General features: G+C 38.5%; 1 protein-coding gene across 5 annotated transcripts in view; it reads left to right on the top strand.

The window, feature by feature from the left end:
* Positions 1 to 26,989, top strand: part of AGTPBP1 (ATP/GTP binding carboxypeptidase 1) — a 57,750-nt gene that overhangs the window by 17,218 nt on the left and 13,543 nt on the right. For 2 of the 5 annotated variants that reach the window (XM_063129401.1, XM_063129400.1), the window contains exons 5-21: positions 254 to 321; positions 824 to 966; positions 4,878 to 5,009; positions 6,221 to 6,314; positions 7,088 to 7,125; positions 8,072 to 8,280; positions 9,344 to 9,521; positions 11,767 to 11,864; positions 14,696 to 14,812; positions 16,295 to 17,004; positions 18,115 to 18,153; positions 20,921 to 21,004; positions 22,359 to 22,445; positions 22,530 to 22,678; positions 23,639 to 23,726; positions 23,968 to 24,112; positions 26,087 to 26,240. In XM_063129401.1, coding sequence (XP_062985471.1) covers positions 254 to 321; positions 824 to 966; positions 4,878 to 5,009; positions 6,221 to 6,314; positions 7,088 to 7,125; positions 8,072 to 8,280; positions 9,344 to 9,521; positions 11,767 to 11,864; positions 14,696 to 14,812; positions 16,295 to 17,004; positions 18,115 to 18,153; positions 20,921 to 21,004; positions 22,359 to 22,445; positions 22,530 to 22,678; positions 23,639 to 23,726; positions 23,968 to 24,112; positions 26,087 to 26,240 — 2,533 coding nt within the window. Of the gene's footprint in view, positions 1 to 253; positions 322 to 819; positions 967 to 4,877; positions 5,010 to 6,220; positions 6,315 to 7,087; positions 7,126 to 8,071; positions 8,281 to 9,343; positions 9,522 to 11,766; positions 11,865 to 14,695; positions 14,813 to 16,294; positions 17,005 to 18,114; positions 18,154 to 20,920; positions 21,005 to 22,358; positions 22,446 to 22,529; positions 22,679 to 23,638; positions 23,727 to 23,967; positions 24,113 to 26,086; positions 26,241 to 26,989 lie in introns of all 5 variants that reach the window. The other 3 variants (XM_063129399.1, XM_063129402.1, XM_063129403.1) reach the window with 3 other exon arrangements.

Below are 26,989 nucleotides of genomic sequence, written 5' to 3'. Positions count from 1 at the left end.
GAGATATATTTAAATATTCCTCTATTTACTTTTATTTATTTATTTTATTTATTACATTTCTATACTGCGAAATACATCGGATTCTGAAAGGAAATAGGGGGAATTTTCACGGTGTAAATGCTAAGCCTTAATAATTTCTAAGAGCTAATTTGTCCTTGTTTTCACTTTAAGTATGTGTATTTGTTTGCATTATTTACATTATGGAGGTTGTGATAGAAACACCATGAAATACTTACTATTCATTCAATTTCAGAATACAAGAGACCTCCAGGCTACACTAAATATCTTAAACATCTTAATTGAATTGGTGGCAGTAGGTAAGTTTTTATATGAAATCGTAATTGGTAGCGCCCATTTGTGCTTACAGTGCCTTTGGCCTAATAAGTGTGACTTGTTACCTTCCAATTTAAACACATGCAAAGGGGCTGTTCACATGACATAACAGCCGACTGTGGATTACCCGTGGTGTAGCTGAAGCATGTGCAGGATGCGTGAATATGCATCCCCCTCTTGAGGGTTATCATGTAGTGTGAACTTGGTGACGAAGATTAAACAACACTCATATAACACATGGTTTATTTAACCCTCACTTAACTCATGCTTGCCAGATTCACACAAAATGATAACCTGCGGGAAGGGGTTGCTTATTCAACCTGGTGCATGTAGGTGCCATGGCTTGTCCAAATGTGGTTATGCAGTTCATCTTTTTCTGACATAAAGAGAAATGATGCTTCTTTTAAATGTAACTTGCAATTATATGATAAAAAAAGGTCCGCTATATTTAAGGCTTGCTGCTGATAGCTTATATTTTAATTCTAGGCAGTAGCCGTAGAACAAGTGTCCTTGTTTCTAGAGGAGGGACACAGATCTTATTGCAGTTGCTTGTGAATGTCAGCAAAGAATCACCACCAAATGAAGAATTAATGGTGCTACTTCATTCTGTTCTTGCAAAAATTGGTCCGAAAGGTGAGTTAAACCTAAATAAAATCATGTTGCAGCTGTTGTTTGTGTTCTGGTCGGTATTGCTGGAAGAAAAATGCAGACATAGCACACAGTCCCTGAGTTATGCAAACTGGACAAAAATAGGATCACTATTAAATTCCCTTGCACCAGCAGAACACAAAAATATGCTGACTTTACATTGTCATAACTGATAAGTTGGTACTATAGTGCCAGCACAAGGGGCAAAATGGTCAGGGTTTGGGTTGTAGAATCATATATTCAGAGGCTGGTCCCATCAGTAATGCTTGCATAATGTTATGCCTGCAAAAGAAATGTTGTAACTGAAAGCATTTGCGTTGAAATTGGTGAACAGCCTGAATAACTGCCTCCATAGCTAGAAAGCAGGTTAGAGGTCTGTCTAGCTCATAACCAATGATAGCATACTCAGAAATAGCCTGGCCACTGTTTTCCATGCATTGGTAACTTCTAGATGCAATTTGTTATATGTGAAAACTATATAAGAAGACTTCTTGAAGATTTCAATTAGTACAAAATGTAGCAGCTTGGTTGCTAAGTGGTTATATGGAATATATCTTGTTCTTCACTTGTGATTTTCATGCATTGAAAGTGGAGAAGATCCACTACCATTCAACATGTACAGAGGCAAGGATCCTCCCCACATCTGATGCCATTAAAATTCAAGAATGAAGCCAGCAGCAGCAGTCAGCCACATTTTTTGTTCCAGAAGGCTCCTGTTGCTTTTCAGAATGAATGACATAGGAATATGACAGGTGCATAGATTTAGCAACAGGAACAGTTGCACTTCTTTCTTCTCTGTTGTGCCATTTTCCCAGGCACAGCCACCCTGCAGAAATAGTCCCAGTCATATATATTGCTTTCAGAACTTATTATATCACTGATGCTGTTCAATAAAAGATGTTGGTTTCAGCGGTGTGTCTGTTCTAATAGGGACCTCGCCATCCCACTTGTTCTTTGCCAAAGCTGTCTTCAGGATGGGACGCTGTGAGGTGGGCCTAGGTTTCCCCCCCCCACAACGATGCACCCACTAGGTCCACAACTTCTCCATAATCTACCCTTTGGAGCACCAGTAAGATGCGGGGGGCAGAGTCCAGCATCCTATGTCCATTCCAAACTTCCTTTGTGTTATTGCTGCCGTGATGTACTGTGCAGTTGGGCTGTGTGTGGGAAGTGGGAAAATAGATAATAAGGTCTGGTGGGAAAATAACCCGTAGATATTTGAATTCAGCCCAATGACAGCAGAAAAAGCTATCCAATTCCAATGATGAATAGATCTGGAAAAATAAAGCCACTCTGGGTCCCAGTTGAGCACACTCCTACCTGACTGAATTCATTGTTTGTTGCAGCATTTGCAAGGATTGTCTATAGAAGTACATGCCTGAAGTTGTGAATGTCTCTCTTCCCCGACCCGGGAGTCCATGGCCAGGGATTGAGGCCTCTTGTCTGCTAAGCTTCTGCTGTTCCACTGAGCAACAGCTCCACATTAGGCCTCTTCAATATCATTACTAGCCAAATCCTGAAAAGCTAGTACTGTATTTCCATCTCTTTAGGGTAGAGTATCCTCATCCTGATTTTCAAATGACCTCAGTTGAATTTGTTTGTAAAATAACAAAATTAATCTGAAAGATGAGGTTGGTGGTGACTACAGAACAGGCCTTTTGGTGGTGGTGTCTCAGTGGCTCAGTTCGGATGACATGTTAGTCAGCGGTGGACTGTTTAATCAACCATTGCTTAAACAGTCCACTGTTGACTATTGTGTCGTCTGTTGGGCAAAAGACACGCCACAGTTGGTTATTTTTTGGAAATAGTTTGGATAACCAACAGTTTGCAGAGTTGTTTTTCTTCACAACCATTGATTATCATGTTGTGTAGCGGGCTCCGTTGATTATTTCCCCTGTTAGCAGAGTCACAAGCCAAGAGTGGCAGAAACCCTGGCCACTCTAGCCCAGCAGGGCTCCATCGGCAGGGAAAATAATCCCGTGCCCGTAAATGCTTGGGGATCCCTGATTGTGCTGTCCCTGGGTGGGGCAGTGTGATCCTCAGCTCCCTATGAGCTTTCCGGCACAGGCAGAAGCTGTCCCTGGATGGGGCACCACCAATTGCGGTGCCCCACGTGTTCCCAGGGACATGCACATCCTTTGCTACCACCCCCTGCCCCTTGAGATAGACTCAAGGGGATAGAAGGAGCCCCTTCCACCCTCTCAAGATGATCCCCCAAGTAGTTCGCGGAGCGGGGGGGGGGAAGGATGCCTCCCGCAACTGGACGTGAAATGTCCAACCGTTAGAGAAATCCATCTGCCGATATCGGGAGGCAGGGAGGATGCGCAAGGATCCAAGCTGCTGCTTTGACAAGCAGGATGGATCTTTCCACATTTCGTCCCCATTCATGAGAACAGAAGGGGCAGGAGGGATGCTTGCGCCTCTGATTCCCCTGCATCCCTCCTGCCTCAGCAAAGGATTGCCCATCTGTTCTCATGATGGAGATTAGACGGGATACAGAAGAATCTGTCCTGCTCGTCACAGCAGCAGCTCAGAACTTTGTGCCCCCCTCTTTCTTAGTCATTTCCATAGCAACGGGGCAGTGTGGTAGCTGCCCCATCCCTGTTGCTGTGGAGACAAGGGTGAAGGACACATCAGTGAAGAGAGAACTTCTCCGCTGAGAAGGCATCCGTTGTCTTGGCGACCCCTTTTCCATCCCCATTTACTTTTGATCCAGAGAGTGGGGAGAGCTGACAGTCATGGTGACACATGAGGAGTCTGCTCCGGAGCTTCCTCCTTCTGCAGTAGCCGTGGCGTGCGTCCTCCAGCAAGCACCTTCCACAGAAGGAAGAAACGCCAAAGCAGTCTCCTCACATGTCACTGTGACCTTCAGCTGTCCCTGCTCTCTGGATCAAAAGTAAATGGGGACGGAAAAGGCGTCACCGAGACAACTGATGCCCTCTCAGTGGAGAAGTTCTCTCCGCGCCGATGTGTCCTTCCCCGTCAGGGCCATGGCAACAGGGAAGGGGGCAGTGTTGCTGTAGCTGCCCACTTCCCTGTTGCTATGGCCCTGATGAGGAAGGACACATTGACGCTGAGCCATGTGATCACTTGTGAGGGATGACATTGCTCAGCACTGACCATCCTTAGCCAGAGGATGAATTGCATGCCCTGACAGGCCATTTATACGTCTATTTTATTTTCGTTTTATACCAAACTTGTGTTTTTATTGTTTGATTGTATTATTTGTATGGTTTTAATATTAAGTTAGCTGCTCTGAGAATCCTGTGGGATTCCCAGAGAAGACGAGCAAATTATAGGAATAAATAATAATTCCCTGGAGCCTTAGAATCAGCTTGGGGGGTATGTTGTTGCTTTTGTTAAAGCTCTTATTTGATTAGTGTCTAAGACCTGGCCAAGAATAGATTAAAATTTGAGAGGCAGTTGAAAACATTACAAACCAAAGGGTGAACTCTTGGAAAACAAAAGTACTTTTTTCAACTGCTTGCTAAGAACGCTTGTAAATTTTGAGCTGAGGAGAATTTTCTATTGGTAAGCACCCATCAGTAGTGCTTACCACTGAAATGAGCACAAAAGCGCAACTTGGAGTTGAGAGTTAAATTAATATTATTTTCATATAAAACCCAAACTAATCCAAGAACAGGGTTGGCATTCAAGATGTGTGAGGAATTTGGGTGGTTTTGCTGTTCTGAAAATGTTGCTTGCTTAGATGTAAAGACAATAAATGGGCTGAATAATACCCATTGCTTATTGTCCTGAATTAAAAACTGTTTCTGTTTCATTCAAAGTGTTACCACTTACATGAAATTACAGTGAATGAATTAATTCTATAAATGTGTCTGAGTTAATTTGAGTTTGCGTAGGTGCTAATAATTCTGCCTCTTCTGGATTTTCAGATAGAAAATTTGGAGTAAAAGCCAGAATTAATGGTGCTTTAAATATAACGCTGAATATAGTGAAACAAAACTTACAGAATCAAAGGTTAATACTGCCTTGTCTCCAAGTGTTACGAGTATACTCAACTAATTGTAAGTACTGTATTTTTCTCCCGTCTCTCAGTTCACGTAGATGATATTATTATTATTATTATAAGATGAAAGTACCTTCATATTTATTTTTATTTATTTTATTTATTTATTTATTACATTTATATGCCATTAGTGCTAAAAGCTAGTAGAGGTGTGTTTGTGTTAGAAAAATCCGTAGGCTGTGTTTCTAATCACTAGAATTGCATGCAGTTGTGCATGCAGAAGTTCTACTCCTGTCCTTCATTGTCAGTATGTTCTCAGGAACCCATTACAACTGCCTCTGTTGAGCACTGCGTGTTAAGTCCCATTTCATGGATGATCAGGCAGTAGATTCCGCTCAGAGAAACAAGGGTCCAGGTTTATACTTAGTTACTGTAAGTGTTGCATTACCAACTATTTCAAGCTAACCAGGATTCCCTTGAAAATGGCTAGTGCTTATTATTGCTAAACATTTTTAACATGCTGGCAATGTAATGATTAACAATACTTAAGAATGAGAGGAATTCAATAACAAGAGGAGAGGGGCTTGGAGAGGGGGATCCGTGGCCCACTCCCATTCTCTTAATCATGATGAAGAGATTGTGAGTATCACTCTGCAACAGCCCTAAAAGTAAATACAATCTGGTTTGCACATAAAGGTAGCCCATGGTTTTGGGGTTGTGGACTTCTGCATTGTTGTGATGCTTGAACCCAGCCATGCTAACAAACCATGGTTTATTAACCATGATCAGCCCAGAAAGTTTCAGCTGTTCTTGTGTTGTGAACTCTGAGTTGTTTAAACCATGGTTTGCTGTTACATATGGACCCAGAACTGTTGATTGTTCATCTCCAGGCTACAGAGGCAGAGGGCAAGAGGGGTAAAAACAAACAAACAGCTGCTCTACATGCCAGTACTGCAGTGCTACAAAGATGTTTGGAGGGAGCAAGTTTTTCCTGTGATTGAAAAAACAAACCATGGTTTGGTTGATCGTTTGCCAGCTAAATCCTGGACGGGGAAACAAACCATGGGTGAAATAAACCATAGGTTAGCATTTTGTGCAAATCAAGTCATTATTTGAAGAAGGAAATGTTTCATTTTGGTGTTTTATCATCTTAATGAAATGCCATTTGGTAAGCTTGTTTTTGGTTAGATTTGCAATGTTTTAAGCGTAGGCATTCACATCCACATCTTTTGAAAATTGGTGTTAAATATGTAATCTTTTTATTTTCAGCTGTAAATGCTGTGTCATTGGGTAAGAATGGAGTTGTGGAGTTGATATTTAAGATAATTGGTCCTTTTAGCAAGAAGAATACTGGTCTTATGAAGTGAGTAGAATATCTAAATATATTAGATAGATGTGTGTGTTTCTTTAATGTTGTGGACAATATCTGAGATACAGTCATATGTAGAATTTGAAATGGGAAAAAGAGTGTGATTTTGCTAAGTAACTCTTTGTTAAGAAAATTTGATCAATTGATCATCACTCTCAAGAAGTTGCTCTTGAGACTTGACATACAAAATGACATACCAAAGCACCCTGCCCCCACTTTTTATAGGCCACACTCCAGACAATGATGTGACTTGTTCTTTGTGCCCAACAGGCTTTTGATTTCCCTGACACCCACAACAGCTGCCACCTGCTACATTCACAACACTTTGAAATAATAATAATTTGGTAATAACAGAACTACATAGAATAATCTCTCTTTAGTACAGTTATTTTTATTTGGATACGCCAAATAACACGCACCCTAATCCTATGCATTTGTGCTAGGAAGTAAGGCTCACTGATTTTCATAAAATGTCTATAGGTTTCTTTAAAATATATTGTAACCAGAATGTTTGTAAGCCAAGGAAAATTGTCTTTGAAGAGACAATCGCACCACTTATATCTGGTTTTGTGTGTACATGCTGCTTCAGAGAGTCAAATCTTATGGAATATGACACAAAAATGCTTTAAATTATTTATTTTTCAAGGAAGTATCATGTTAAAAGTTAGGACAGCAGTTTGTTTACCAATAAGTTGCTTAACTACGAGGAAGTGTCATCTAGATTTCCTAACTTGTCTATGTTTTGTTTTGTTTTTTTATTTTCACAGGGTTGCTTTAGACACCCTTGCTGCATTGCTAAAATCAAGTAAGTGTATGAGTCAATATTTTAACAAAATTACATTTAGGACATATGGAATTTGAGCAGATTAAAATACAGTTTTGCTTACAGAGATAACACTGAAAATTAACATTGTATAGAATGCAACTGACTAACTCATCTTGTGCATTGAAAGAATCAGGAACTTCATGATGGTGAGAGCAGTGGGGGATTCTGCTGAAGAAGTAGAACACAAAATACAGGAGCACACACAGATCTGTCGTCCCCATTTTGGGGGGAAATAACCAAGGTTTTGCAGTACTCAGCATGCTTCATGGAATTGTTTCCAATATCTATTTGTATTTATTTATTTAATTACAGTTTCTACCCAAACCTTTCTCCAAGTAGCTCAGGGTAGTGTACATTGCCCCTGCTCCTTCCAATTTATCCTTACAAGAACACTGTGAAGTAGGTTAGGATAAAAGGATGTGTGACTGGCCCAAAGATACCCACTGAGTTTAATTCTGAGCAGGGATTTGAATTGCAAGACTTCCCACTCAGTCTATATCCAATATGCAAACTTAAGAGTAGGCAATCTGGTGCTCTCCAGATGTTTTGGACTACAATCCCTGTCCATAGGTTTTACTTATTGGCTCTTGTGGGTCTTATAGTCCAAACATCTGGAGGGTACTAGGTTGCCTACCCCTGTTCTAACTGCTGCATCACACTGGCATTACTGACTAATTTTCAGTTTCAAGCATCTTTAAGAGCCACTTCATGTGTTTGTTTTCAGTGTTTTGCCTAAATATTTGTAATATGAGAGCAAGGCAATATAGCATATCAAACAGGTGCGCTTCTGAGAGATCCAAGCTTGGTACTGGATTGCTTTCATATTTCACAGCAGAAACAAACTCAGTTATTGGAATCTTACCTGATTTGACACTCTTAAGTATATATAGTTTCTTAACAACTCTTAAAACTTTTTCTCCCCAAGAAACGAATGCAAGGAGAGCTGTAGACAGAGGATATGTCCAAACACTTTTAACAATTTATGTAGACTGGCACCGTCATGATAGCCGGCATAGGCACATGTTGATCCGCAAAGGAATCTTGCAGTCTATTAAAAGTGTTACAAATATCAAGTTGGGCAGAAAAGCGTTTCTTGATGTCAATGGAATGAAAATTTTGTACAACACTTCACAAGTAAGTTTTAAGACCTTATCTTGCTATGAATGCATAATGAAGCCCCTTTAGATGCCATTAAAATGTCAGCAGATGTTCGCATGACACAGCAGCTAGCATGGGTTATAGTCTGTTTTGGGATTATGCGAGGATTGAATAATCCACATTCACTGGATTCACATGATACAACAAGCCCTGACTGGGAATTGCATATGTAACCTGGTGCCCATGGTTATCGCGGCTCGTCTGAACCAGGTCAATTTAAACATGAATGAAATCTTTAAAACTGTACAAATGAAATTATTGCTATCCTCCATCAGCTGAAAAATCATCATGCTTCACAGTGAATTACATTCAATCTGATCCACAACTTTTGACGTTCAAAAGTTAACAGATAGCCTGCACTTGACTATACTGCCTTTTATAGCTCACAGTTGCTAACTAGGATTATTTATTTATTTATTTTTCTAAAGCGTTTTGATCAGTCTTCAGCCAAAGACGTTCCCAGAGAAACTTATATATTTATTGAAAACTAGTATTTGCTGCAATCTGGCGTAGATTGCACTGTGCCATAAAAAAAGCCTCATTCTACCTTCTTACCTCTGAAATAAATATTGCCTATCTACAGCCAGACTTGCACACTGAAGTTGTTCAACAACCAAAGTTGGATGTCTGCGGAGCAAAAGGCTTGTTGGTAGCACTTCAAAACAGTAGATGATATCTGAGCACAGCAAATAACCTGGCTGACATTCCAGGAGAAAGTCTTCAACATAGCTAAGATCTGTGCCATTGAGTACTTTAAATTCTCCAGTACAGAAACTGTGCGCACAAGTCCCTGCACTCTGAAATAATGCCAACAGTTTTTGTTGACCCATTAAAGCAGTCTTCAAGAAGGAGATGCATGCCATGGAACTTCTGGAATAGTTTCAGCTTGTCTAGAGCCATTTCTAAATAAGACAAATATGCCATTATCAGATACTGAAGATCCTTAAAGTTCACATTTCTACTAACTGCCATTGTTCATAAATAGTAAAATGTTTGACATGCAATGCTTTATTTTATAATTGCTTATTTGTTGCAATAGGAATGCCTTGCAGTAAGAACTCTTGATCCACTAGTCAACACTTCCAGTTTAATAATGAGAAAATGCTATCCTAAAAATCGTCTTCCACTACCAACCATTAAAAGTGCTTTCCATTTTCAACTGCCTATCATCCCTGTTAATGGACCAGTGTATCAACTGTATAGTTTGCCTCCTGAAGGTATGGCTAATTTTTAAACAGAATGGTCTTCTGTGTATTTGTTCTCTGAGAGTACTTTAGAAAAGTATCTAGATATACAAACTTACAATTGTATATTCCTTTGCTTTTCATTGCTTTTAAGGGAGGACTCCTGAAATCCTAATATTACACAGTTCAGTATAGATTCTATCTTTTAAAGCTGTACGCCTGTTTTTAAAGGAAAGGAATGGAAAATATTATATTGTATGACTCTGCTTGAAATTTATATCTTGCATGTAAATAGGAGACTAAAATGTGACACAGTTTCCATTTTCAGCTATTAACCAAAGCAATACTTTCAGCTTAATAATGGGCCTGTTCAGAAGAAATCTTAAACCCTGCTGGTTAAGGCTTTTGGTTAAGTAACAGGGTTTAAGGTATCTTGTGCAATTCATTTTGCTAAACCCTGCTCACTCACTAACCACAGTCGGACCGTCTGCAGCAGGGTTAGCAACTCTCATCATGGCTTAAAGTGTTGTGTGCGACAGCACGGCTTGTGGTTAGTGCTAACCCTAGAGTTTCACTAACCACAGAACCTGAAGTGTCGTCTAAACAGGCCCAATGATTTATTAAGGTAACAATACATCTCAGTTATTTTAGTTTGTCCCAGTAGGTTGTATTCATTTGTTGTGGAAATGGAAGACAGTTCATACAATGAATGTTTCCTTTCCCAATTCTCCCCCATGGAGTGTACTCCCTGAAAACCCTCTCTCTCTCTTGAGGGTGTGCAGTGGTCCTGAACAGTGAGGGCTGTGTTGTACAAGGCTGCAGTGGGAGGGAGGAATCCTCCAAATTTAGGTGGAGAGATTGATTGCACAAGCTGCCTTCCATATGTGCAACCATTGGATACAAACCAGGCATACATTGCCTATTGAAATCTTTTTAAAATCTTTAATAGATACGATTGATCTGAAGCATTAGATTAAATTGTATACTGTAAATCCACACTTCATATCTTTATTAATCCAGATTTCAAAAAGTTAAGAGAATGCTTGTTTGCATATGTCAAAAGTGAAAGTGCTTTGTGCAATGTCAATCATGTTAGGCTTGAAGTTTACAACGGGTAGATGTACCCATTGGGGACTAGCCAGGTGTATTGATGGATAGCTCCTTGACGGATAGCTGAAACAGGAAAGGTGTTATGCAGCCATTCATGTGTTGCAAGGTATGCTTTTTCCGAGAAAGAAACAAATTTCTATATAAGAAGGTGATGCTGATAGGGCTGGCATTAAAAGGTGCATCCTAGTCTGACCAGCCGTAGCAGTTGCTACTCAGGCTGTAGCTGGCTGACATCTTTCTCCATTTATCAATCTGCTTCTCCTGTACCTACCTCTATGCTGTTGATTTCATTATTGCTGCCAGTTTTCCTTCCCTTGTGGGGAGTTGACTGCCTTTGCTGTGGGTACAGTTTTTACAGAGTCATGATATTAATTTTTGCGCAACTTTCCCACTTCCCATTTTAGCACTTACGGTACTGACTCTGAATTTAGAAAGTAAATGGCCTGTTGTAACACAGTGGAGCCTCCACATGTGTCTCAATCCTATGTTGATACGAAAGATACTTGCTGTAAATGGCCATGCAAATGTGAACTTTCAAGGCTTTTTTTTAAAGTGAGAAGTATGCAATAAAATACTGTTAAGCTGTCAAAGTGTGTAGATCAGGTGTTATTTTCAAATCACGAAACTTTGTGAATTCTGTTTATTTTGGCTGGATCCTGAGAAGCACCAGCAGAAAGAAGTCAATGGAAGGTGGTTTTTCCATCTTCTTCTCCTCTCAACAGCTCTCAAAGCTCCCTGTCCCCAAAAGCCTCCTTACACCTTGAATTGATTTGGGCAAGGCCCAAGGGGCTGAGAGGGATGGGGGTATGCTGAAAATTGGATGGAGGCACCTTCTGTGAGTGGCAAGCCCTTCTCAGCACTCACCTCACAGCTCATTCCATTCAGGAAGGGTAATCCAGGTGAGGGGCTGCTGGGGGAGAGGCACTACTGTGGTCCTAATGACCCTCTTGATCATCTTTCCAGGAAAATGTTTAATGATTTGTTTCTGTAGCATGGAGAATCTGGGTAATTAATAGACAGCACATGATCTCATGGGAATTTTAATTCACAAGTACTATTAGGTTTCCATTGGTTAGTGAAAAGTTTCACATGCATCATTTTTTTTCTGGGATGTACATGTTGTAGAAAACGTACATCTGCCCTACTTATAGAGCATTTTATATCACAGTGGATGACGTAGTAGATGAAAGTGATGACAATGATGACACTGAAACAGAATCTGAGGTTGAAAATGATAATGAAGATGACATAGATCAACATTTTAAGGTTAGTAATTGAATTGAGGAAATAAACTCATACCATATTCGGAAATATTTTTATTACTTTTATGAAAAATTGCTTCTATATGCAATATGTTTTCAAAATCATAAATACATTAATTACATTGTACTGTTTACAGATGAATTATCAAAACACTATGGGGAAATGACAGTGAAACAAATTTAGATTTGTATCAAGTAAGCTTAGATCTGTGTTTTTGATTGCAGTATTTCACAAACTTGCTGAATTCTGCCTAATCCTTCAAAACTTCTAAACTTTTCTTCTTGTTTAACTAGTACAAACTACCTGTTTAGCAGGAGAGTATCCAGAGATCCCCGTGGGCAGCGTTCTGCTGCATATATGAATTTGTAGGTTGGGGCAAAAGAATAATATCAAAGATGGTTCCAGCAGCAACTCTTCCCCCATGACATCCATACTCTTGCTGGCTCAAGTCCCCCAATTTATTCATTATCCCCTGCAGCAATGATCCTGTTCTGGCAGCCAAGTTACAATACAGGCAGCACCTATGCATGAATATAGAGCAGCGGTGAGCAGAAAGTAGATCTAGTTCTATTGTTGGATCTCTGGGTGACTTGCAGTATATTGGAACATTTTCTGACTCCCAATTGTGTACCAACCACACCATGACTCCCCATCACACTAAATTATGCTACTGAAATGAAGAAAGTCTTGGGGTGACCAAGAGTAGGTTTTTGTTTTCATGGACTGTAAGCTCTGTTCAGTTTTGTTACTCAGAACAAATTTCTGGTTTCAGACTTTTTAAATTCTAAGTTAATGTCTTTTGCTCCAGTTGGTGCATTTTAAGTTTCTAGTAAATAACAAACTAGGTTCTAGAGTCCCAGTACTACCTGTACCCCACAGCAATGTGGGGGTGCTAGCAATTGTGGGGAATTAGGCAATGTGTCTAGAAATACATCCTAAGAAAATTTCTTATGGCTTCCCACCCTGGGGGACTTGCTCCAAAATATGAGAATTTAGATTGTACTGTAGAATAACAGTTTTCATGCATACTACTGTTCTTTTTAAGAACTCATACCTTTGCTTTTTAACAATATATTTTTGTAAAAATATGATTATTTTCACTAGGAGGAGGAGGAGGATGATGATGATGATGATGATGATGATGATGATGATGATGATGATTAATTTTGTGGAATAGTATAATGCAACATTATACCATTCTACAAATACAAAATAATTTCCCAAGTCCATTTTAAATTATGCTTGGTATCTGTATCTCAGTAATGTACCAGTCTGCTGTCAAACCTGAAACATTCCATATGTTTATGGCTCATATACACTCTTGATCGCTGTTTGTGTTAGCAAGATCATCATCCATGTAAATCAGTGCTGCATATCTTTCACTTTGAAGCTGCTCAGTTGAGTTGATATCATTATTGTCTTATAACTTGCATAGCAGTCACTTTTAAAGGGAATGTATGAACACACATTCAGAATATAAGTCAGATTTTACCTCTGTTTGAATATCCACACTCTCCTTTAGTGAACTAAAAAGCTTATGAAATATTATAAAATAATTGGGATCTAAAGTTTTCAACCATGATCTCTTATGCATAATGTTTTCTGAATTACCAGTGCTAACTAATACTATCCCACTAACATGAGCAATGTTAATATTAAAGTAGCTGTGTCACATTAAGACTGTTGCCCTGATGCAGAGAACTGTGTCCTCAGCTGCTTGCTTGAAGCTTTTATGTACATAGGGCTTCATGCTCAATTGATGGAGGGAGCCATCAATTTACATGCTTAAAGGAATCTCCATGCAGATGATTCCCTTGTTTGATATGAACATGAGAGCACTTGCAAATAAGAAAATATGATATGCGTACTGGAGCCCCGATATGTGGAATTGGGGTATGTATGTGGTGTTCCCTTAACACAATGAGGTGGCTACTGCTTAGAATGTTTTGCATAATGCTGATCACATTGATAAGCAAAGGAAAGCTCCTAATTTCTTATGTTTAGCCCAAATAATCTGATTTTATATTTCTTAGTGCAGATTTTTATGTTAAAAAATCCTTGACAAATTGAGGCTTTAACAGGTTTTTTTAGCTTCTCAATAGAAAGTGACTTCTAATGAGTTGAATCCCTAGATTCCCTTTTTCCAATAAAAAGAGACTTTCAAAAGAAGATTCCTCCCTTTGGGTCTAACCCAGTGGCTGCATTTGCATGTAACAATATACCAGGATTTAGCATTACATATGTGAGCAGAAATGAGCCTGCCCAAGTGCTGGCCACAAGCACCCCCCCCTCCTCCTCCCATGCAGGCAGGAGGAAAAATAAGCCAGGATTCTACTTCACTTTGCCATTTTCCAGGCTTTTCATTACTTGTGAACCAGGAATTGTAGTTTAAAGCAACCGCTAGTTTATTAACCAAACCAAGGTTTGTAATTGACTTTTGTTCAACAATTGACTGGAGATCATTTTAAATTATAATCCTGATTCACAGGGAACGACAAATCAGGGATTTGGCAAAGTAAAATGGAATCCTGCAGTATTCCTTCTGCCATGTGGGAGGAGGAGAAGGAAGGGGAAAGTGCTTGAGCCTGGCTTCACACCTGCTCTTTTCTATTTCTGCATGTAATTCTTAAATCCTGGCTTAGTATTAGGTATGAATATAACCAATGTCAGTGAGTCAGTAAGAGCTTTTGTTGTGCATCCCTCTTGAAGTGTGCAAGAACATTTTTTTTAATATTAAGAATTATTAGGCATTCTTAATAACCTTAAACTGAAAAACATATCATTTACTCCACAAGATTTTAAATAATGTAGGTTGTCTCCCTCCCCTCCCCCAGAATGATGATATAGAGACAGATATCAGCAAATTGAAACCAAAGCAGGAATTGGGACGACCAATAGAAGAACTGAAGATGTATGAACAGTTTTTCCCAGAACTTATAGAAGACTTTCAGGTACATATGTTGGTATCTTTTTAAACAAATGTTCATTTTATGAGAAATCTAAGTAAGCATACAGAACCCATAGGGTTGGCATTTAAATAATTGAATCTCACTGAGAAGGTACAGTGAATTGCCATAGGAAGTTAATAAAGTTAATTAACCTAAGTTTAAGTAGAGATCTTAACCTGTCTCTTCTGACACTTCCTTGGCATACACTTTCTTCTTTCTCCATAATGCAGCCCGCTGATATCCATCTTTCAGGCTTGTTCAAAACTTCCCATATTTAAAGAAAAATATAAAATTAGACCAACTCCTTTTCCTTTTGCTGCTGTTCCTGCAGCTTCACTGCAAGGCTCCTTGAGATAGTGGCCTTCACTTAATAAAACCACTGTAACCAAGACATTTTCTTCTTCCTTGATTTCTGTGGCTCTTTCTTCTCAGCAATCCTAATGTCTTTCTGACTGCTCCTTTTCTAGAGATTTTTTCCTGCATCAGTTCTTTGGCTTTTCTCCCCCATACATTTATTTTGGTCTTATGGCTTCAGCTAGCAGTGTTATACGTCTGACTGTCCCTCAATTTGTCCTCTTTGTCCATTCTCATATCTTGATAGAAATACCTCCTGAATGAATTTCTAAATCTAAAGATCTAAAACCTATATTACCAAAGGTGGGGTTCTTAGTACCTCCACCCAAAGCCCCAACATATCTCTTGCTATCAGAGATATGCCTGGGTAGAGCTGGTGTGCCTGAGGTAGAGTTCACAGGTCTGGGTTGAGATGCCTGGAAGCCCACATTTGACCAACAGTCTGGAGGTTCGCCAGTGGTATCTAATCTAATGGTATTTGTGAACCGCCCAGAGAGCTTCGGCTATTGGGCGGTATAAAAATGTAATAAATAAATAAATATTTGGCAAGCTACTTTTGGAAACAGGTTGCTGGACTGGGGATGGACCTTGATTTGATCCAGCAGAGTTGTTTTCTTCAAGTGACTCCCTGTCAATTTCTGCATCAGTGTGATGCTCTTCACTTCTGACTATGGGCTTGCCCTGATATCACGCTAAGCCATGGTTAGGCCACTAACCCTTTTGCAGCAAATGGTTAGTGAGTGTGTTTAAATCGTGATTATGTAGCCACCATGGTTAGGAATGGTTCACATGACACGCTAAGCCATAATGTTTAGCTCAAAATGCTTAATCACCATGGTTTAGCGAGTCGTCTGAATAGGGTCATTATCTCTACTCTTATTTTTCCATTTTATGCTTGTTCTCCCAAACAAGCTAACCTGCAATTGGTTCACTTTTCTCTGTGCTCCTTCAGCCTGTAACAGCTTCTCTCTTCTCATTCATTAAACCTCCATCTCTCTTCAAAATTCAAGACTGTAAACCCTCAGGGCAGGGATTGTATTATTTTTGTGTTATTTTGTGGTGTGTAAATCAAATGTCTAAATGTTCCTAACTATGATTCCTCCCCCTTCCCCCCCTCTTTTTAATGTTAAGGAATATGATCTAGTTTCCAAGGAACCAAAGCCTTTTTCAACCAATATCACCCTCGGAGGGCCTATTGTTGTTCCTACTGCAGGAGAGGATCAGCCTCAGGCAAACCATGCAATAGAAATGCCTGTGAAGGATAGTCATCCTCAACAAACAGAGGATTCTAAGAAAAGACCAATCTTTTTGGGTCTGGTACAGAATGATAGTAGCATGGACAATAGTTTACAGCATCAAAGTGATCAAATGAAATTGCTTTCATCATCATGCCAGTGCCTAAACCATGAAATAGTTAAAGACTTTGACAGAATTTCTTTGCAAAATACTTCCAAAAATGAACAATCTTACACGACAAGGGCCATGACCAAAAAAGAGTGTAAAACTAGCCTTAGTGAAATTACCTGTAATAAACCTTTTCAGCATGTTTCATCCTGTGGAAGTGTTTTGTTTGAGGGACGGTCTGTCCAGCTGGGAAAGCTGTGCTGTGCTGGACCTGATCCTGAAGAGGAAGATGTTTCCTGCTCAATTTCTTTGGGAGACCAAGTCGTGCTTGAGGTGCCTGATACATTACAACTGCATGACCCAGAACTTTATATTGAGGTAGTGAAAACTACGAAGTCTGTTCCTGAGTATTCAGAAGTGGCATATCCTGATTATTTTGGACACATTCCACCTCCATTTAAAGAGCCCATTCTTGAAAGACCCTATGGTGTACAGAGGTAAGTTAGTCTATATTTCTAACATGTTTCAAGGATTATCTAAAGCTATAACTTTGTTTTGAGTGTTAAAGGTTTGCAGTAAAAGTAAATTAAAAAACAACGTTGGAGTGGATTTGTGAATGGAAGGGACTTGGATCCAGTGGAGATGCCACAATTGTAAAAGGGATTCTTCCTCTCCAGCCCACATCCTATGCTTTTACAGTGTATCCCCAAACCTCCTGAGCAGATCTTGGAGGGGCTGCAGGGGAAGGGGAAGCCTGTCTGTGAGTCTGTCTGAGAACACCCCCATTCCATGTGTGGAAGTCCCCTGGATCTAGCCTACAAGCTTTTCTGTCAGTAAGAAAGAATGTTTTTGGTGTTTGCTTTGGCTAATAAGTAAGAATGTTTTGTGAATGCACAGGGCAGTATTCAACTGTGTCATTCCGTCAGCACAAATGTTGCACTAGCGGAAACTAGGTTCTGAACTATGTGCAAGAGGAGAATCAAACTAAAGTGACGTTTGCAAAACCGGTTGTGCATTATAGTCATGCAACCGTTTGTGCAAGTTTAATCGGCAACTGCTAACATTATGAAAAGATTTGGCAGAATTCCACTAGTGCTGTTTGAGTTTATAGAAAGACGCCATTAGATACTGCCCAGAATTTCTGCATTCTCTTAATTTTTTTGCCTTCATGTTATAGGAAGCATTTAAATAATCAAGCTTATTGTGAACTAGAAATAGAATATTCTGAAGCATTAGAAATTTTATTAAATAAAATTGAAATGATATGAAATATATAAAACCAGAGAGACATTATCATATGATGATTAGCCAAGAGTGAGATAGTTAATCCCTAGTTCAGGTCCTAGCACTGCCATGACTCACAAGGTAGACACAGGGACTCTATTAGCCTGAATTTCCCCATCTTCAGTTTGGAATTATTATCTGACTTATGGGGGTGTTGTAGAGTTTACTAAAATAATGTATGTGAATTGCTTTCAATGCTCTTAAAGTGCTATATTAATGCTAAGAATTAATATTCATATAATTAGTATCATCATTAAAGTTATAAAGTCTTAGAATTCATAGGTGTTACATAATCTCAAACTTTATTCCTTTTCTTCCACAAGGAAGAAGAGAATGGCTGCCAGTCACATGCGAACTCTGATGTATGTGAAAGAAATATTGGATATTTCTCCTTCATAACATCGGGGTCTTTTGAACTCTCTTTTGGGGGAATAGTTGGCAGTGAATGGGTGTGTGCAGTTTCCTTGAACCTTGTATTCCAAATTGACAGGCCAGAAAATCCAATTTCTAAAGATCTTTGATTATTTCCCTTTTCGTTCTCAAAATCTCTCTCTTCTTTTCATAATATCTAAAGCACATACAATTAGTTTAATATACACAATGTGAATTAGGGCCAACATCCATTCCAGAGACACTTCATACTGTGTAGCTAGATCCTCATAATTAGTAACTAATAGTGACACATTGATAATTTGATCATGACGAAACACTCGGATAGTGAAACCATGAGCTCCAGCATTCTCACAGCCAATGCAATTCTTATTTTTTTATTATTATTTTATTTTTGGTGCCGTCTTTTTGGTTCCATGTTTAAGATGAGGACTTGGCTACAACAAAGGTTAGATTGTTGTACAACAGGACATCACCCTAGATTATTACCAAAAGGAAAGTGTTTGCATTTTATTAAGGTGAGGCGTCATTGGTTAGTGGGAGGGCCACTCTTTCATGTGTCATAGATATCTTTTGTTCCTAACTCTCCTTAATACCTTGCTATTTTTTCTTCTGTATCTCTGGTGACAACTAGGAGCACTGATTCATATTTAAATCTCTGCTTGCTGATTAATGTAGAGACATGAACAATGAAAGTCCTGGTTTGTCTGACACGCTCAGCGACTGACTGAAAGAGTTAAACACGTTACAGAAGTATTCGAAATATTTGTTAGTAACAGCTTTAAAAATTAAATATCTGAAATCATAAATAAAGCATAATTACAGAGAGATATTCAGCATCCAGCTTCATATTATTTATCATGACTTGTCAATACCTAAAAACCACCCTATGTTGGTCTCAGTTAATGAGAAAAAAAGACAAAATTGACCATTGTTGGTCGGAATGAAAGCATGTGCAAAGCTAGTTCATTAAAAGAAGAACCAATGCTTTCCTGGTTTGTAATCTTAAATTTTACTAATGTAAACAAGCAGGAAAAAATAATAGGTGTGTGATTGCTCTTATGAAGGAGGATTCTAAGACCATTTTAATACGTAAAAGAGCTAATCAAACAAAGCATTATTTCTAGAACAATTACAGACATTCTAGCTGGTCTTGTAATTCTTAAATACCAAGCTTGTCTTAAGAAACAAGAAATTCATATGAACCTGGGTAAACGTGGCAGAGGAAACAAGACTTTTTCTTAGCACTGTGTCCTAAAAATGTCGGTGATTATACAATATTCAGTCCGTTGGATAGGCCCTTTAGATTAATGTGTTTCAACAGGGGCATTCAAATTCTGCCAGGTATCTCTAGATTTTACTTGGTAATAATTTAAACTTACTTTGAGTCATTTTAGAGCTGTTGTTGTTGTTGTTGTTGTTAATACTGTAGCGCTTGTGAGTCTGTCTGAACAAGTGAGATGTGTATCCCTTCTTACTTGCACCATGGACAAGCAGCTGGGTTTAGCATGTACTGCCCTAGAATGAACTGGAGATGAGAAGGTTCAATTACTCATTTGTACGTATTGGTAGCTGTCCTCAATCTGTCTTTTGATTTATAGTTCGCAGTAGGGTAGCATTGAAGTATGATTTCGTTTTCCTTTGTCGCGTGCAATTCACAGTTTACTGATTCTTTTTTATGGTCCATAAACGTTAGCTGCTTAAAAATATGTATGTAAGTGAGGAAAGAGTCCTGTGACATCTTAAGGACTACCAGATAAAGTGCAGCATAAACTCTTCTAGGCTAGAACCCATTTCATCAGCGAGAGCAACCTTGAGATTTCTTTATAGCAGAACTGACAGGGTATAAAACTGAAAAATAAATATTATGGGTTATATCCAATGGTGCCTGTCTGCTAGCAGAATGGATTCCCTCTCCCCCATTGCAGCCTCTTGTGTGCCCTCCAAATCTGCTCGGGTGCAGCAGGCGTGAAAGGGGGGAGGAGAGAGGAATCCTTTCTTGTGATGTTGGATGGAGCCCTATGCTAATACATTTCATTAATGTGATCTGTAAAGTTTCTAGACCATTCATACATCTGGTAAAACGGGCTCTAACACAGAACCAAAAAAAAAAAGTCTTTGAGATACCGCAGAATTCAGCCTCATTGCTTTTTTGCTACACAGACTCTAAACAGATACTCCAGCAATATAATGGTTCTGTGGCATTTTGTTCTGTGAGCCCACAAGACATCGAGGGCCACTTTAGGGAAGACTTCTCTTACATAAATAAAACTTTTGTGTAGGAAATAGAGTGCACCCTGCACACATGCAGTCATTTGCATCATGCTCAGGCAGCAGTTCCATGTATATGTGGCAAAATAAAAGCATCCTTCATCCCTCTTTCTTACTTAAAACTCATCTTTGAAAGGAGGTTTCCAGAGGTGAGAGGCTCGCACACTAACCCAATCACTGCACAGTATAATCTCTGAATCTTTTTAACCTTTATCTACAGCTCTAATTGCATGAATTGCTAATGTAACTTAATTGTTACCAAATGTTAACTGAATTTAACTACTAATACTACTTGAAAAAATAATTGATTGCTAATGCAAACTAGGCACATGGAAAGGAAAAGATTCCTCTGACAAAGAAACCAAATATAAGTGGATTCTTCCTTATTGTATAGTTTTAAAGGTGGCATGGCACCTTTCTAGCTAACAGCTGTGAAACATGACATAAGAACTCTCTTTATTTTTATAGGACAAAAATTGCCCAAGATATTGAAAGACTGATTCATCCTAATGATATCATAGACAGAGTTGTTTATGACCTTGATAATCTCAGGTAGGTTTCACAGCAAAAGTCCCTTTTGTAACTTTCTTCTTCGTGTCTGGTTTCTCTTCAGTTTAAAATTATTTTGTACTTCAAGCAAATTTAGAAAAACCAAGTGACGAGTTGGTTTTCTAGAGTGTTTATACAATTGATAATTGGGACATGTCAAAAATCCAGCTAGAGGCAGTTATAGATGGAATAATCCATGTCTTCTTAAAATAATCAATTGTAATGGTTTTATGTTTTAATGGCAATTTAAAAACTAACTAATGTTCGCTTTATTAATGGCTAAGATCAGTTGATTTGATTCACTGCTAATCCATCCTTTTTTTGTAGATATACTTATTATACAGATTTTTGTTTATCTTCAGAGAGCCCATTCTGCTTAGAAACCTTTGTAGGCCTGCAATAAAACCCTTTTGTGTTGCAGAGTGCCTTGCCATCAGTCCATGCCATGCCATGACGGTGTTCATGGCTGCACACTGCAGGAAAGGTCAGCATTAGTGAGCATTAGTGAGCAAGCTGTCATCTTTTAACAGATGCATCCTGTACTTGTTATTGATCTCACTGGCAACTATGAGAAAGGGTTCTAAGATATCCCGCCTTGGAAACTCAAAAAACACTATTCTAAGTAATAGCGTAGTTTACCTGGGCAATTACTTAACCTAATATGCACCTATTTAATATCAAAGTGTAATGTATTTGTTATGTCAAATAATCCTTTTTTCTGTTTACCTTTGAATTTGATTATTTTTATTCTTAGATTTAAAACAAACATATTTTGAAACAAATAAAAATATTAACATTTAAAACAACTTACTCCTGGCTATCTTGGCTAGGGCTGATGAGAGTTGTCAGAAGTTGCCCACTCCTGATTTAAAAGATCCTCTTAATCATAAACCAAGAGTAAATTAGTCAGATATGGGCATAGAAAAAAATGGGGCACGGGGAAATCAGGGAGAAAAGAAAAAGGGTTTTCTTCATACTTTACGGTAGCTGAACATTGCATAGGTACTTAAGCTGCAGTTTTGAAATTATTTACCATAGAGTAATCATACAGATAAGCAATCCAGAAAACTTCTGTCTGCCTTATTCATTAAATCGTATTCAGAGAAAATTACAGGAATGTGAAGTGTGAGTGAAGGGGAACCATTTCTGCAATTTAATAATGAAGCAATTTAATAATTATCATAAGATTGATGACTATTCGTGACATTTGTAAGCATTGTTAGGGTTAATTGCATTATTTCTTCCCCACCTCCCATCATCCTTGATTATATATATTCAGAAATATTTAAAGTCTGGTATAAAATCTGAAATAAATTACCAATAAATATCACTTTCCTTCCCTATTTTTTTTAAAAAGTTGTCTAGTGCCAGATGAAGGAGATGTCTTGAAGTTTAACTCCAAATTTGAATCTGGAAATTTACGCAAAGTTATTCAGATCAGAAAGTAAGATACTGCCATTATTTTATTTTAACATTTCCTTACAATTGCTCTTAATTTTAAGACTTATTTATTTCTGCTCATTTTTAGAAATGAGTATGATCTCATTCTGAACTCTGATATAAACAGCAATCATTATCACCAGTGGTTTTACTTTGAAGTCAGCGGAATGCGGACAGGCATTGTTTACCGATTTAATATAATCAACTGTGAAAAGACAAACAGTCAGTTTAATTATGGTAAGACCTGTTTTTCTTTTCCTATTGAAAAGAAGCCCTTAGGAAGTATGGAGAACCCATAGTCATAGATCGACCTTAAACAGGCTTTTTGGTTTGAGCAAGCATTCTAAATTTAAGATTGGAATCTATAGTTTGATCCTGGTTTGCAATCTTAGTTTGTGCTGGTTCAGATGTAATGACAAACTGTGATTTGTTCAGCTGAGCACACAAAAGAGGAAGCAGAAACAGTGAATGCAGTCTTGTTCCCAATCTTCCAAACCATCCCTGCTATTCCTGTTCAGTGCTAATTGTGAATTATCCATGTGTTTTGGAGGATTGGAAAAATAACATCAGAATACATCATTGGGCAGTATCCAGTGGGGTGCTTATACCCCTGCTGATTCTGCTGCACCCTGCCAATTGGCTTCCACAAACAGTGCCCACCATTTGCAGAACATAGATTGAGCACTTTTGGGGACAACCAGAAATGAGTAAAAATGCTCGTTTCTGGAATGGGGCAGGTCAGTGGAGCTCACACAAGGGAATTCTGTCGTAAGGGAGTTCTGCTTGTTTCAGGGCTTCCTTTAGGAGGAAGCATTAAATCTCTATTGCACAAGTGCTGGGTCCCGCTTGTGCAATAGAATCAGCACCATGTTGGATGCTGCCCATTAATTTAAACAGCTCGTGAAATACAAGTATAAAGATAGCAAACAGCCCCAAAGAATCTTGAAATGTTGAATTGTTGTACAATTCATTAATACTATCAACTGTCAAAATAACATCCAGGCCTAGCTAATGATTTATTATAGTATATCAGAATGTGGAATGATAACTCTAATAATTTATTACATAGTGTTTTCCCTAATTAAAAGAGAATAATTTGCCTCTAATACTATAGTGAGTGCAGTAGGTATAGACAGGCATAGTTCTTTGCTGTATATGTGCAACCATGTTCTATAGCATAATATATTTGTTTTAAAGGTATGCAACCCCTCATGTACTCTGTTCAAGAGGCACTAAGTGGCCATCCCTGGTGGATTCGTGTAGGAACAGATATTTGTTACTACAAGTAAGTAAAACGGTGAATGGATGAAATTAAATACTGAATGAATAGGCTAGAAAACTACCTTGAAATTCACTGTATTCCTGTTACTTATATCAAAACCAATCAAGGAGAGTCAAAAATTGAAGCCTTATTAGGGTGTACTAAACATAATACTTGAGCAAGTGATGTGTGTCTGGAAATTATTTACATGAAATGATAACTTTATATGCATTATATCTTTAAACTAATGTCAACATGTTCCTAGGAATCATTTTTCAAGAAGTTCAATTGCAGCAGGAGGTCAGAAGGGAAAATCCTACTACACAATTACCTTCACAGTCAGCTTCCTGCATAAGGATGATGTTTGTTACTTTGCTTACCATTATCCATATACATATTCAGCTTTAATGGTGAGTTAATTTTAACTTGGATAGATTATTAATATTTTTTCGATACATATGGTTTTACTATTAGACTTTAATGGTTTCAAGTCCAACTGATTGCAGTGGTGGCTGGTGGCCAATCTTACTGGTAAGATAAGATTGATAAGATCACCAGAGGTCAAGCTAAACCTTAGCTGCTAAGGAGTCACAAGAGATGGAGTTCAGATCAGAGGAGCATTGAAAGACTTACAAATTGGCAAGCCAGTGTAGCATAGCAGCTTTTAAAAACATTACGTGGTAAAACAGAGAGTTAATGGCAGAAGAGTATTGAAAGGCATTTAAGGTTGGCAAGAATCTTGCAGCCCCAAAACAACAAAAGCCAGTGGAGCATCAAACAGTGGCCATTCCTGCCTGTGGATGGTGAATCAGTTTAAATTATCTTAAAGAATTCATTCCATTGCATGCCTGGAATAAATTCATCAAGATAAATTTAACATAAATTCCCATGTTTTAAGTTGAACTACAAACCCACTAATGAATTTTTAAAAGGCAACACTATTTTTCCTTGATCCCAGATCCACCAATGGAAAGTTTAGAAGACAGCAATTTTTGAACTACAGACTCACCAGTTATTTTAAAATCAGAGCAACTCATACATTTTAGGGGGAAACACAGAGCTACCCAGGCCATTTTAGAAATTAATTGAAATTGATTGATACATTTATTCTGCCTTTGAGCCATAAAGTCTCCCAAGGTGACTTACAACAATAAGAAATAAGACGGTCCCTCCCCACAGGCTTATAGTCTAAAAAACATAACACAAAAAGAAAGGGGATTGGGAGGGAGGAGGAAACAGAAGGGTGGGTTGGAAAAGCCACCTGGCATAGCAGTTTCTCATTACCCATTGCAAGATGCATCCAAGAACACAGTGTGAAAAAGAGGAGAATCAAATCAAACTTTCCATAAAGGCTTTAAAAATAATTGGGGTCACTTTGGACAAACCAGGTTTACCAGGTCTTTAAAAACTGGGCAACAAAACATATTGCCTGAAATCTGGACTTCCTGTGAATGGATCTGTGAGTGATGCCTTTGGGATGTTCCTGCTGGATCCAGTGAACCCTCTGAAACAGCATGGGAGGTGATGTCGGCAGGCTACAGGGGGAAGGGAGGACCAGCTAAATCTTTGTTCCTTTGGCCACTGGAAGGGGCCTTTCTGTTCACAAAAGGACAATCTGGATCTAACCCCTTTTGTTTAATATCCATCCACATTGTTTTTACAAATACAGTGGTGGAGCATAACACAAATATTGTTATCACATTCATCTAAAACTACTGATCGTATCTGCTGTGTTGTAAGCTCGCTAAAAGCTTAATTTACAAACTATGCTATATCTAGCAGCTCTTGAATGTATGTGGCATAGTTCATAAACTCTGTCTTCACATTAACAATGATTAAATAACTAAAGCCTAATTACTTTAAATTATGTTTTTGTATTATACTGATACAATCTTCTCCCTTGATAATATTTATTCGACATCCATGCAGAAGCTCCTTTTTAAAGGAGCTGACCTATTGGTTACACGTAGCAAAGAAAATGTGATTAAAATGGAAAGATGTCCTAAAACAATGCACAGAAATAGCATAAGGTTGTGCCAATTTCAGAATACTGTTAAATAATTTTAAATAGTTTTAAAAATTATTTGTTTATCATTTTGAGAGGAGGAAGCATGTTTTAGTCTATTGCATCAAAAAAGAAAAACACACCAGAAACAAAAGTCAAGTAGCACCTTAAAAACTTAACAGATTTATTAGAGCAATAAGTTTCCATGGTGGCCTGTAGTCCACAAAAGCTTTAGTCAAAAATGTGTAGTCTTAAAGGTGCCACAAAAGTCTGTTGTTTTCTTAAAACACCTAAAAGTAATAGGTGTTGTGCTACAAGTAAACGATAAAATGAACCCTGCGTACAGGTTAACAATCTATTATTATTTTTTGTCGTGAAGATGCATCTCCAAAAATTGGAATCTACACACAATCCTCAGCAGATATATTTTCGACAAGATGCTTTGTGTGAGACCCTCTCCGGAAACAGCTGTCCTATAGTAACTATAACAGCCATGCCAGAATCAAATTACTATGAACATATCTGTCAATTCAGTAAGTATAATCTTTTTCTCTTTGATGCTGAAAATATATTAAAGTCATTTCAAAGTAAAACAAACATTTACGTGTGTACATATATTGCTTTCCTGTGATAGTAGATAGGTTTGTAAAAAGGCATATATAATAAATTATAACAGACACAATCCACTGTGGGTTAAGTACTTTTAAGTCCCATTCATTTCAGTTGGTGAGAGTTTGATACATCCTTAACTCTCCCATTGAAGGGTGAGTTAGGGTGCAATTCTGCCAGTCTGAGGAAGGTGTACCAATGGCATTGGGTATTGTGGATTTCCCTTTCCATGAGTGAACCATTCTCTCTACTAGTAGCAGAGGAAGTTTGCTACTGGAGGTCCCTTGATGAGGTGGTGGTGGTGGGTGAAACTGTTGCTGTCATTGCCCTGCTGGTAGTAGCTCTGCAGTGCTGAGATCTGGAATGTTGGGTGTGACGGGGGCAGGGGATGAGGTTCTGTAGAGCTCTAATCCTCCTCAGCCACCTGACATACTCCCAAAATGGACTAGAAACTATGTTAATTCTGGACTGGATGTAATTTGCCCCCCACCCCCCTTTGGTACAGAGAAAGGAGAAATTAAAACAAAAGGACCATGAAAAATGGCAGCAACAACTACAACAAAAACCCTACCTCCCAATCTGGTGGCAATGAGCTAGCAGGGTATAGGAAGCAGTAGTAGCAATGCTGCAGATTCTCTCCTCCACAGGATTACTCTGCACAGGAAGCAATGCA

The sequence above is a fragment of the Elgaria multicarinata genome, chromosome 6 (genome assembly GCF_023053635.1).
Source record: "Elgaria multicarinata webbii isolate HBS135686 ecotype San Diego chromosome 6, rElgMul1.1.pri, whole genome shotgun sequence".
Taxonomy (NCBI): Eukaryota; Metazoa; Chordata; class Lepidosauria; order Squamata; family Anguidae; genus Elgaria; species Elgaria multicarinata.
The sequence above is the reverse complement of the archived record's forward strand: the minus strand, read 5'-3'. Positions and strand labels throughout refer to the sequence as shown.